At 39.1% G+C, this 12,520-nt stretch overlaps 2 protein-coding genes across 5 annotated transcripts in view; one reads left to right on the forward strand and one right to left on the reverse strand.

Moving 5' to 3' along the window:
- Positions 1–1,662: 1,662 nt before the first annotated feature.
- LOC139627860 (RNA guanine-N7 methyltransferase activating subunit-like) lies at positions 1,663–4,084 on the reverse strand. Of its 2 annotated transcripts, none has more exons than XM_071489019.1 (3): positions 3,947–4,084; positions 3,473–3,643; positions 1,663–2,597 (listed from the first exon to the last, which is right to left on the reverse strand). In XM_071489019.1, exons 2-3 carry the CDS (start codon positions 3,640–3,642, stop codon positions 2,384–2,386), a joined length of 384 nt encoding a protein of 127 aa, XP_071345120.1. In that variant the 5' UTR covers position 3,643; positions 3,947–4,084; the 3' UTR covers positions 1,663–2,383. The 2 variants fall into 2 exon arrangements, with proteins under 2 accessions (XP_071345120.1, XP_071345119.1); XM_071489018.1 differs by having other exon boundaries at positions 3,901–4,015.
- Positions 4,085–4,126: 42 nt separating this feature from the next.
- homer2 (homer scaffold protein 2) overlaps positions 4,127–12,520 on the forward strand; it is a 34,063-nt gene continuing 25,669 nt past the window's right edge. Inside the window, exons 1-2 of one of the 3 annotated variants that reach the window (XM_071489015.1) lie at positions 4,512–4,971; positions 11,452–11,570. In XM_071489015.1, coding sequence (XP_071345116.1) covers positions 11,497–11,570 — 74 coding nt within the window. In that variant the 5' untranslated portion in view covers positions 4,512–4,971; positions 11,452–11,496. Of the gene's footprint in view, positions 4,267–4,467; positions 4,972–11,451; positions 11,571–12,520 lie in introns of those variants that run through there. The other 2 variants (XM_071489017.1, XM_071489016.1) reach the window with 2 other exon arrangements.

Below are 12,520 nucleotides of genomic sequence, written 5' to 3' on the forward strand. Positions count from 1 at the left end.
ATATTAAAGGCTGAGTCTTTGAAACTAATTTCTGATTTGTAGTGAGTTTTGAAAAAAGCCTAAATACATCTTCTAGGAAATAATTTGTATATATTTACTAACAATATATATATGTTTAGACTTAATATAATTAAATGAGAATTTAAAACTTTGAGAGGGTGCAGTGGGGCCACAGTAACTTTTATCAGAGCAGATTTGTCACAGCAAAAAATGACCTAAATGTGATTTATAAATAAGGTGAATTGACTTAAATTATAACATCTCAGTGATGCTATGACAAGTTCCCAGTGGTCCCAAACTCAAATTACCTGGGGGCCACTGAACACGTTACTCTCTCCAGTGAGGGCTACTTGGACACTTGTCAGAGGAATATTAAAACCATCACCTAAGACACACTAACGTGTTTTTACACATTTAACTGAAGCCTTAAAAACCTTGACCATACCAATGAAAAGTTGCACTGTCACAAAAAAACCCTTTTAAAACAGAACAGCCAAAATGTACATGTTCACAAGTTGTCCAGCACTGGATATAAGATTTGAGATAAAGAGACCATTTTTACAGCCTTGCTACAACATAAAATAATAAATGACCAAATCTGGTCGAGGCGGGTAGTTTGAGGCCTCCATTCTAAAACAATATGTCCATTTATAAGAAAGTTAACATTGTTTCTGCAGGGTACACCAAGTTAAATTTAAGATTTTTTAATACATTTTTAATTCCACATAGAGTAGAATTTATTTACCAGATACCATGATTGATATCAATGAGAACCAGTTGATAAGGCCTAGCATTAATTATTAAGCGCACAAATTTATTTACAAAGATAACAACATAACAATCTTCCCTAATTATATGTTTAAACATGAATATCAGATTTGAAATAAAGCTGCAGAAAATGGATGGATGGATCAACTGATAATAAAATAATACCTTATTTGAGAAAACTGAAATCAGTGCATTTAAAGACTTTTCAAGACCTGCAGATACCCTTTATAAATCAGTGGTCTCTAACCTTTCAGCTTAAAACTAATTAATGTCTACGTGAGAAAACTGGCTTGTGTTTTTCCCCCTTCTGTTTCAATTATTTTTATTGATTTTTAGTGGTCTAAAGAGCAGAGCATACTAAACTTAGAAAGTCAGAAGAAAAAAAAATTAAACAACTAAAATCTTTCCACTTTGAGTGTAGTCACCTTGGAAGCCTCGGGTTTTAAATCTCTGCTATAAACAACCTAATGAAACCAGAAATCTGAGGACGCACTCTCCTCTTCTGATGCCTCAACTCAGGGTATCCACCAGTACTGATCCCAGCGCTCTCTTTTCACAGCATTAAATCATTGGAATCCTTTTAATAATAAAAGTGACACGAAGCCAGGAATTGCTCTGGCGCCCTAGCATAGCCAAATGAATCTACCCGTGAGCAGAAACAATGAATTTTGTAATAAATACTGACAATGAAATATTTATATAAGTATTTAATGGAATTCTGTGACATTATAACTGATACCCAATCTCCTTAATGAGGTAAGCATCAACACTGATTCAGCATTTTAGATTGGCGTATCCCTACAAATGTCTATAATACTAATGCTAGTATGGGACTGACACTGTAAATTTTGCTTAATGTTGGGCCCAATAATTTCACAAAACAGAAAGCACTCATTAAGAAAAATACACATTTATTGACACCATTTGGTTATATCCTTATGAAACAATGTAAGCCAGCTGCATTACAAATAGATCTCAAATCCACCGTTTGCAACAATACTGTACTGTATAATTCATAACAATATCATATCAAACCATGCAAAAAAGTAGCATCAAAACTACCTGGCCACAAACAACTCCTCAATACTTCTGAGTTATAATGCGATATAAAATATTGTTAAAAACAGCCCACATAAATGAATTTTTAAAGAGAAATTAATGGTATTTTCAGTGTGTGATTTTCAGTGACAGTTCCAATATCAAAAAACCAAGCAGTTCCCACAAATACAATAAGAAAATGTAATATGACTACAGGGCTGAGCAATATGAAGCAATATGGGAAAAAAATCTACTGTTTAATTATGAAAAAGGCAAGCAGAAGTCAAACAGAAACTGTGATTTCACAGTCTCCATTTTTCAGAAATCATTCTGAAAAAAATCTTTTATTTGCTATGATTTTTTTAAATTCAAAACAAAAACACCTGTAAGAAGTACCACACAATGACAATTATGGGTAGTACATCATTAATATTGATATATTGCTTATCCCTTGCTTATGAGACTGTGATGCTTGAAGCCACACAAAATATGAACAGTTGCACAACGCCACGTATGATATTGTTTGTAAGACTGAATACTATAAATACTGACAACACCTGAGAGATTGGAGTAGAGATCAGTAACGGTCATAATGTGGTCTCTGATGGTAAGAGTTGTATCCCTGGTTGGAGCTTGGAGGGCCTGAATGATACCCACTTCCATGCCCCCCATGCCTGTCTCTGTCACGCCAGTGTTGCTGCTCACGCTGGTCCCCTCTCCAACCCCGTTCTCCACCCCAACCTCGGCCTCCTCCCCACCCACGACCTCCGTGCCCACGACGGTCCTGGTACCTAGATAGAGACATATTAATTAACAATTAGTCTCAAACAACAGATGAGGGAGAATAAAGAGCTAAGAATTTGTCTGAAAAACTGTGATTGTAACTTTGAAGGGATAAAGAGACAAAGGGCTCGTGGCTTTATTTAAAAAAAAAAAAAAAAAAAGGTTAATGTGAAGCCAGAGGAGTTAAACCCCTGTCCCTTAAAGTTAAATAACTAACTGTTTTACAAGGAGTACTGCTTAGCCAGTTAAGACAGTTTTATAAAAGGCTCCCATGACACCTGTGGAGCTTTTGTTAAAACTATGAATTATTATATCGTGTTTTATTTTGTATTGCTGCAGCCATTATGATAAGTTAGTACTCACCAAAAGTAAAAGCACAAGTCAGACAACCACACAGGTTGTAGATGAACCTCAAAGTAAGTCTAACTTATTTAGAATAGAAAACAAAGGCTAACATAAAATAATAACCCAAACTGTCTGTTGTACAAACCTTTTTGACCAAAGACTTCCACAAAACACTAAATTGCTGGAATGCTCTTTTAACTTAAACACCTTTAAACTACATTTGGTGCTGTACTGATAAGTCAATTACTTGATTAGCTGATGACAAATAATAAATTAGCAACTATTTTGATAATCAAACGATCATTTTAGTCATTTTTCAAGCAAAGCTAGCTATGTCACAGTGTCAAATCATTACATCACCTTGGTGTGTAAAGCACTGCTCCAACATCACCCTGTCGCATATTTATACCACCTGATTATTAGAGACACTTTTATTTACCATAAACATGCACCAGAAACCCTCACCATGAGAAATACGTAAAATACAAGTTAATTAGGACACCGTATCTGCTCATTCTGCAACTTAAATTTGCATTACCTGTTATCCCTGCCTCGCTGGTTTCCTCCCGCACGACCCCTCCAGTCTTCAATGATGGGTGGGGGGTCAGCTGGACGGTTCAAGTATCGCTGATACTCATGGTCTTCCGATGTAAACCTGTTGGCAAACAGCTCTTCGTACTCCTGCGTGTTTTCCGTGCTCTCGGCCATTCTGCAGTCACACAAGAAAATGTCACTGAAGCACTGGATTTCACGACAAAGTTGCTAATACGGCTTTGCTAATACAGTTTTATTCTGTTTACTGGCGAATATGCCTGTTTTTTTCCTTTCTTTGGCTACTGCCAGACAAATTCCCCATGCGGACCAAAATAAAAGCTGGGCCGATGTGTAATTGGCGTTATCCAATGATGCAGACAACTAAAGAAATCACAATAAAAGCCTTTTAACGCTAACGGCTTGAAAACACACCTGCACAAGGAGTGAATGTTGTCAAACTTCAGCTCAACACTAACACCTGAAAACGACTTATCCGAGATCCCAGCGACAGTGCGTCGCTGAAAGGCTTCCTCCGGGAACAAATGAACGCCTCTCAATGGTTCCGGGGACGCGCACACCTGCCACTGATTGGTGGCTGTTACCTGCCAGTTAGAAACAAAACTGCTGGTCTACATCAAATCATTAAACAACCGTGGACTTTAAAAATTCAAGTTTCAGAGACGCATTTTTAGCTGGAGATGCTAATGAGTGACGCAGCTAATGGCATAAATTTGCCGTAATTGTTTTTTTTGGTTTCATTTGGGGAGAAAGTGCCAACTGCTGGGAACCCTAAAACATGTAAGTACACCTGATTTTCAGAAAAACCTATTGGTTGGTCGTTTATTAGTATGTGATCTCAGTTTATCCTCGGTTTGAATTATGAGCGATTTCGAGCCCATAGTTAGGGTTAAAAAACCCCCCGGACTGAAACCGCAGACACCACCGCAGACTCCGCCGCAGATACCACAGGTTTAAAAAAAAAAAAAAAAACAGTGGGTGGCTCTGGCAGAAGCGTGAGCAGGTGGAAGCCGCTCAGTGTCGCTGCTGCTGCCGCCCTTCACATGAAACACAATCCCATTGGGAAGGAAGAAACTCTGCGCAGCGAGCAAGCAGAGAAATGCAAACATTAACTTAATTCATCAGCGCCGATTGTTTGGGGACAGCGGGGGAGAAGCTACTGCGAAGTGGGATATATTCTGTGCCGTGTGCGAAGAGGAAAAACAAACAAGCAAAGAGAAAAAACTTCCTCGGATGACCGGGGTTCTGTGAGACTGAGCCTGACAACCCGGTGAATCGAGTTTAACGAAGAAGTGCTCTCATATTTCAGTTGTCTCTCAGCAGCCAGAGGACTTGCTCGAAGCTGGCGCACGGGAAATGAACTCTTTGGACCACTAGTCATCTGTGGACTTTGGCTGTGCTTCTAAACATTATTTTCCTCTCAACCGACTGCCAATAAAACCGACAATTTGAAAAGGAGTTGCTCCTCAAGTCCACGGCAATGGGGTGAGTAATCCGGAGAGCGCTGCCCTTCAGAGCGCCTCTTATGACACCTGCACTGACTGAAATGTTGTGCGTGTGTGCGCCGTGAAAATACGGCCAAAAAAAAAAAAAAAATACCTATACAAGTGTTTAGTTCACCTGTCAAGCCTCTGAATAAATTTGACCGTAATTGTCGCCGGTTCCCCCAGGGCTTCCCTGTGCGTGTTGGGAACTGAAGAAGACCACAATTTATGATATTACAGCCAAATTACTTGGCTTTGTGAGAAATCTTAAGATGTGACTCTAGCTTCTTCCTCCGATTTCATGTGAATGCTTGAAATGCTTGATGCCATATTTCTAGGCATGAATGTATGTATTTGTGCAGAATTTCAGATGGAACCGTCTATTTTGTATTTGAATACTTAATTTCCACCTTATTTGTCTACACGAATGTGGTTTTGAGAGGGTTATGATATGGAGGTGTCCGAGTCAACACTGCCCACTAATAAGGAGAGGTGGTACTTCTGGGAGTGTGTGTATTTTTGTGTGTGTGTGTGTGTTGTCCACAGTGCTGGAGGTATGATGTACTCCCACAGTTGTTTACAGGGTACAGAATATTATTTTGCCTTCATAGTCTACTATGGTGTGAATGTCGACTTGTGGCTCAATTCCATAGTTATGCAACCAGGAACTCTCTTCAATCTACATACATTACTGAGTTTTATTTCTGAAGTTCCTGGCCTTGTTTGTATGGCTTTATTTGACTTAGCAATCACAGTAATAACAGCCCAATGTAACTAATTCCTTTCAAAGTTAAACCACCCTCTGAATGTTTTTTTTAAACTTTATTAATTCACTTTTATGACATTCAGAAACTTTAATGTATGTTAAAAAAAGGTGTGAATAAAAGGCAGAATTTATGTTCAGTAATCAAGTAAAAAGTGTTACAGTGCTCCTTTTTCCTGAGCAGACATGTGTGTTTTTTTTTTTTTTTTTTTTTAGATGTGTAAGAAACCAGTTCAACAGTATTCATGACTCCTCAAGAGTATGGCATACTCACCCAGCAGGTTTGAAACTGAGAGGCGTCAGTGTTGTGTCATGAAACTGGCCCAGTAGACCAGCAGCAGGATGGCAGCTAGTCCAATCCAACACGAGGTCACACCTACTGACATGGCAACAAGTTTACTTCTCCCAGTTCCCTGGGTTTAAGCCCGTGTCAACCTGTCGTATTACCTGACAGGTGAATACCTTTCCAAATTTGGCCAGCCATTCTTGACATCTGCTGTACAGGGTGACAAACTGATGGGATTTGTTAAGTGTTGCAACTAATGATGATTTTCATTGTCATTTCATTTTCACTGTAGAAAAAATACCTCATCACAAGTTCCCAGAGCCTTAGGTAAAGTCTTCAAACTGCTTGTACTGTCCAACTAGCAGTCCAAAACCCAAAGATACTTATTAATCATAGAAGACACCACAAAATATTCACATTTGGCAAATTGGAATTAATTATGAATTTTTAGTTAATGTTTGAAAGTTTTGAAAATCGTTTTAGTGCTGATTGATTCAACAGATTGACTCAGATTGACAAGTCAATAAGACTTGAGTCAAGCTGAGAAGCTGAAACTAGGGAAAATCTAGGGTAAAAATCAAGACTGAATTCATGTGTTTAATTGTGCAAGATATTACATCCTGATTACACTCTGTTATGATCCCGAAGTGACCCAGTCAATATAGGTGTGTGTGTGTGTGTGTGTGTGTGTGTGTGTGGAACTATGGATTGTTTGTGGTGGGTTTTTTCGAAGGATTTAGGTGTCCCTTTGTCCCTGAAGCTCTTAGCTCCTAAATGGAGTTATAGATTAACTATAAGTCACACACTACACACACACATTAACACCCTCAGTATCTATCTTCCTTTGTCCCTTTCCTATCAGGTCTTTGATCATGTGATCTATCACTACCTTCTTAACTTTGACATATTAATTATTGATCACATCATTTGCACATGATTTATTAGTTCAATACTGTCTGTATTAGTCCATATTGGAAGACTGTATGTGTCCAGCATTGCAGTAAATCAATGTGCAGTTCAAGATTGCTGAATTTAGAGGTTGAGGAAATTCTGATAACAGTGGAGAAGAAAGTGATGGTAATTGTATTTTTAAGTACAGTTTCGTATCTTAGGTGCTGCATCTCCAAAATAAAGCTCAGACTGTCCGAAAGCCCCCTCTTACTGAATAAGTGGTCACACAGACAGCAATGCAGTCAGCATATTGCTATTTAAAGTAGTCATGCTGGGAGCAGCCCTAACACATGGATAGCTGATAATCTCCAGGCTGGCCAGAGAGTGACAGCTAAAGGCTTAGTACTCATTGATTAGGCTGTGTGACATGTGACGTGGCAGTGGGTCTCTTGGCTGCCCAGGCAGGAGAGTGGACTGTAAGCCTAATCCGATTGAGAGTTCTCTGTCTGTGGCCGACGGCAGGAAGGCAAGGTTGTAGAGGTGTAGTAGGGGAGTAGAAGCAGGTCTCACTATTAAAGAATCATGGGTAAATGAAAGGGGACAGACAGACTGACAGTGGATTGGACGTCTCCTCACCAGATGGTTGAGACCTAGGAGGCCATCTGCTGCCATGCTGTGCTTCTGTGGAGACTTCCTCACTTCCTTTTCCTGCGAGCTCTCAGATTAAGTTTGGCTCTGCGTCCTATCGCCTCAGTGTGGTGGAGGAGGACCTGCTGTGGTTGCTGGTTTGAGTCTGGCCTCCTGCCTTTGTTGCATGGGACACTGTCTCTCTCACCACTTTAATGAGCTGCATTGGCATGAGGTATAGTTGAGTGTACTGCCAAATCACTGGACGTAATAATGAAGGTTATCATCAATAATGGCATTTGAAACAACCTTAACCCAAAACAGACAATGGTAAGAATAAACATGTCCATATTTTAAGGTTACAGTATAATACCACTGTAGCTAAAATGTAGAATAACAATGAAATTAGGCAGCAGCTAATGATTATTTTATGAATTGAATAATCTATCAATTAAAAAAAAAATTCATAATTTTATTCCAGTGATTCTTTCTGGACAAATTGGTCCTAAAACCTTTCAAGAGCCACCAGATGATTAAAGGGATGTCAATATATATTTAAAAAAAAAAAAAAGTATGAATAAAGTAAGATAATGCAGGGCTCTGAAAATCCTTCAAATGAAACTAGCTATCTGAGGGGGAAAATAATCACTTACATGAGTTAGGAATCCAACTACAATCCAAAACCCAAAGATGATTTGGTTAAAAATGATATACAACAGAATATAGCAATGAATGTTTGACATTTTTGCTTGGTGAATTGCGTAAATGACTCTTAAGTTATCAAAATTATTTGTTTTTTGTTGAACTAATTGATTAATCTTAAGGATTAAATTAAATACAACAAAGCCGCACCAAATAGGTGAAGTAATGCATTTTTTTTCTACCAAAAGAAGCTGAACAAAGCAAAAAATCACACTTGCTGTTGATCAGGTGTCATTTACCTCATTAAAGAAGTTTCAGTAATAAATGATAAGATCGGTACAAAAGACTGATGTCATTTGTGAGTATGTTGGATGGTTGTTTTTTGATGTAACACACCAGTCAAGACTTTATTGTTGTGTATGAACTGATCTGCCTTAAATACTTTTCATGAAATGGGATATTTCACAGTATGTCCCATTTTATTAATTTCAGTCAATTATGTTTTACTTAGGCTTACATCAGTTATTCTGGCAACAGCACAAATGTCAGTAAAATAAAAATCTGTGTTAGTAGTTAAATGATTTGTTTGTCCCCCCCCCCAACCCCCCACCCCTTCCAACATTTACTGTTCTGATCATTAATAAAGAACTAAGCATTAATGGATGAATAATGTTGACAGTAAAAACATCCACATTAAGTCACTCTTAAGATGAAATGGCTGATAGATTTAAACAATATTTATTAATGCCACACAGCATTTCAGTATCAGACTATCCCACTCAGCAGGGATCCTAGAGTCGAGGTTATTGCATGGCACAGTATCTGAAGGCAGACCTGCCCTCCCTTTTTTGACCTCCTGACATCATTAGTAGAGCAGCGTGTTTATTGCGATAAAAGCCCAGGTGGCGTTGTAGTGATGATCCCACAGAGCTTTCCTCCCCTGTCTACTTTGCTCATTCACACAGACAAAATGCCGCTCTCACTAATAAGGCAGCTCTGCTCTCCAGCCTGCCTCGCAGGTAAAAAATGAGAGCCCCAACTCTTTTCATCTGACTTATGAACAGGATTACACCAGCTGCTGAGAACTCAAGTTAATAAATTCTGGTATTTTATGTTCACAAAAGAACTCTGCTTGCTAGTCAAAACACATTTGTTTCTACTTTTCCATTTTCATATTGCCATATTGAGTCACCAGAGCTGTGCACCTTGCGACCTACATATGAGTGTCTCTCTGACAGATTTGGGAGAAGCTGTTCTTTTGTTACCCAGTCCTACAGAAAAGCCACTGAAAACTTAGTGTGTTGTTGTCAGCACCCGCTGAGAACGTAAGGAAAGAGTGTCGCTTTCCTACTGTACTGTAGATATTTGTCAAGTGAATAATGCAGCTTTTGTCACTAAAGTTCTTCGAACAGACAGAAATGCAAATTCCTCGTATATCTTAGACCACTTGGGTTCAAAGATAGAATTTTATACACATTCTGCTAGCAATATAATGATCTTAAGTATTGACTGTAGCCTCAGGATTGTCCTGCTTTAGTGCCCGAAGAGAACCTGACTGTCCTGATTTTGTCACAATAGCACATGTAGCCGTGGAGTAATATGTTCGCTGCCTGTGCATTATGAGTGTCAGCATGCTATAATGACTGCTAATACTCCCAATGGTGTGTGTTTTATTAATAAGACTGTAACAGGTGTGTTTTCACCAGGACACTGATATTTTTCTTGTCTGTGGATGATTCAAAGGGAGAAAACATACTTCTAAACAGGCCAATGACCTGATGAAGTCCCACTGGCGGAGAGATGTTGTCTCACTGATAAAGATCCTATTATAGTTTAACAGGCTCATTCATATCATTGTGCCTGTGGGTCCAACCACAGTAGTACCTGGACATACAGTTGACAAGCCTTTTGGTCCCCAGCTCATTTTACACTCCAAACATGGTGAAAAACCCAGAAATTGTGCATTGATACTATCTCTCTGCTGACTCATTTAGAGAGACACTTGACACCTAAATGGGGAAAAAAAAAAAAAAGATTATTTCTTTTCTTAAGTTTCACCGCACAGCAGAAAGTCATCAACCTATCATGGAAAAGGAACAAAAATAGGAACAGATGTACAGCATATGTTTGCCTGTCTATATTTCATTTTCAGGTCATATTTAACACACACATTTATCTATATTTGTGTAGCTGTGCTGCTTGGTGTGTGTTGTGTGACTTCTGGAACTGGTAAAGTAACATTATGTTCACGCTCTAGGAACGTGAAGAATGTTGCAGTGCACATATCTGAAGCTAGTGAGACTGTTGATTTCTGTGAAACAGGCTACACAGCCCATTTGAGTTTTGACGTTAAACTTTTGATGATTGACCTCAGATGTGTCTCTGTTGTTCAGACAGAGGTAGATGAGTGAGACAGACGAGGAAAGTTGGTTTGGGGAATGAGCCGGGAGTGGATTCAGGAATCTGGACGAGGCTGTTTTCTCACTAGCTCACAGGTGTAGCAGAACACAAATGCAACGTGACTGCAACCCCTTGTATTAAAATCACCGTACAAACCGTTCAAAGATAGAAGCTGCCTGCTGTTATTCACACTTCCTTTCCCGACATGGTGTCATCCCTCATCATCTTAAAACGTCTCCTTTAAGCAGCAGGATAATCCTTCTCTTAGCGAACTTCACTTAAAACTGAGTTGCGGTAAATCAAAGGTGTAGTGATGGGCTAACATTTTAAAGGATTTAACAAGAAGCAGGCAGGTTTTGTCATGCATCACTCATAATATTGCTCCTCCATTTTCCTCAGAGGTAATGTAGTGCATTTGTTTTGCACACTACCATGGCAGCATTTTGCTGCAACACTTTTCCCCTCTGAACTGAAATCATAGTTACTGTGTGTATAATGATGCAGAGTTTTCCCAACAGTTTGACTTAGTCCTCAGGTGTATAGTTGTCAGCGCATTCCTTCGTTTTTAATTTATTCTTTTTCCGACACACAACACGATTGCTGCATCGTCAGTGTGGATGGGCCTGAGGTGAGTGTGTAGGTGTATGTAGGCACAGACAGTGCAGACTAACTCAAACCTGCTCACCCCACAGAGAAACACACACACATGCACACACACACACCTGTAAATTATTTAAAGCAACAGATGGGGACGGAGAGCAACCAACAGTCAGCGGGACAAAGAATTCAGCGATCATAAAGTCCCAAATGTTGTCGCCTTTTTTTTAATCCAGTAAAATCAATCAACCTAATGTTTTTTTTTTTTATCTCAGAAAAGCAGATCACTTGATTCCACCAACAGTTGTGTGAGTGCATCCATGTGTTCAGCAGTGGCCTTTAACTTCTCTTCCCCTGCCAGTGTGAGCTGGCTCCAGACACTGCCACTGCAAAGGTCAGCGTGTGTGTTTGTGTGTATGTAAAGCGACAACAGTGATCTGTATAATGGGGTTTGTTGTTCCCAAAGCAGATGAAGACTGAGATTAGGATTAAAGGGGACAGTGAATTTATTAGGCTTTCATTTCTGTGAGAACCATAATCCCAATGGAAGTAAAAGCTTTATTAGCTTGTGAATTTTTGCAGCCTGTCTGCCACCCTGTCTATTTGACATTATTTTCAATAGGACCTCGTAGGGCATTAAAGTAATACTAAACTGAATATCCTCTTGATAATGCCTTTTGCCAATTGCTGTAAAGCATTACAGCAACAATGGCACCATCTGTACCCTGTTAATGCAACCTCTAGTTCTGCCACACTGGAGATGGTGTTATGTTTCTGCTAGGTTTAACAGCCATTTAATTTTAGTGACTTTTTAAGAATATGCTCTCAGCTGATTTGGATTTTGGCTTATTTTCCTAAGCACTTCCCTGTGTTCTAAAACTGCAATATTTGTAATGGTTTTTGTAGTGCATGAATGATTTTTTTGCTGTGCCAAGCAAAGCGTGGCTGTGCCACTGTGCCCAGCTCAGCACCCTTGTGGCAACTTCACACATTTTGTTGAAACCCTTCATGTCATGAAAGTAAACGGCAAGCTAAGAAGGGAAAGCAAATAGAGGAAGAAAGAATATTAGAAAGTGTCAGGATTTCATAAGATTTGCAACAGGAAATTGATGTTGTGAGAGGTTTGCTAAAAGATCTCTCCTGGAAGTGTGTTTGTAACCAAGTGGGAAGACAATGTGAAGTAGAGATAAATGATCTATGAACATGTGTTCCACTAGCATCTAATCTGAGGGATTTTACAGAGAATAGGCTCACAAAAATCCAGCTAATCATCAGAGGACAAGATGATGTATCAAAACAGGATGCAAACAAAATACAACTAAACAACACATTAACAAGGCACAG

The sequence above is a fragment of the Trachinotus anak genome, unplaced genomic scaffold, assembly GCF_046630095.1.
Source record: "Trachinotus anak isolate AG129_WGS33_773 ecotype Australia unplaced genomic scaffold, CSIRO_AGI_Tana_v1 ptg000011l, whole genome shotgun sequence".
In the NCBI taxonomy this organism is placed as follows: Eukaryota; Metazoa; Chordata; class Actinopteri; order Carangiformes; family Carangidae; genus Trachinotus; species Trachinotus anak.

Coding starts and splice junctions, on each gene's coding strand:
- LOC139627860 (XM_071489019.1), bottom strand. CDS start 3,642: ATGGCCGAGAGCACGGAAAACACGCAGGAGTACGAAGAGCTGTTTGCC. Junction 2,598..3,472: donor CAGCGAGGCAGGGATAACAG/GTAATGCAAATT, acceptor GTCTCTATCTAG/GTACCAGGACCGTCGTGGGC.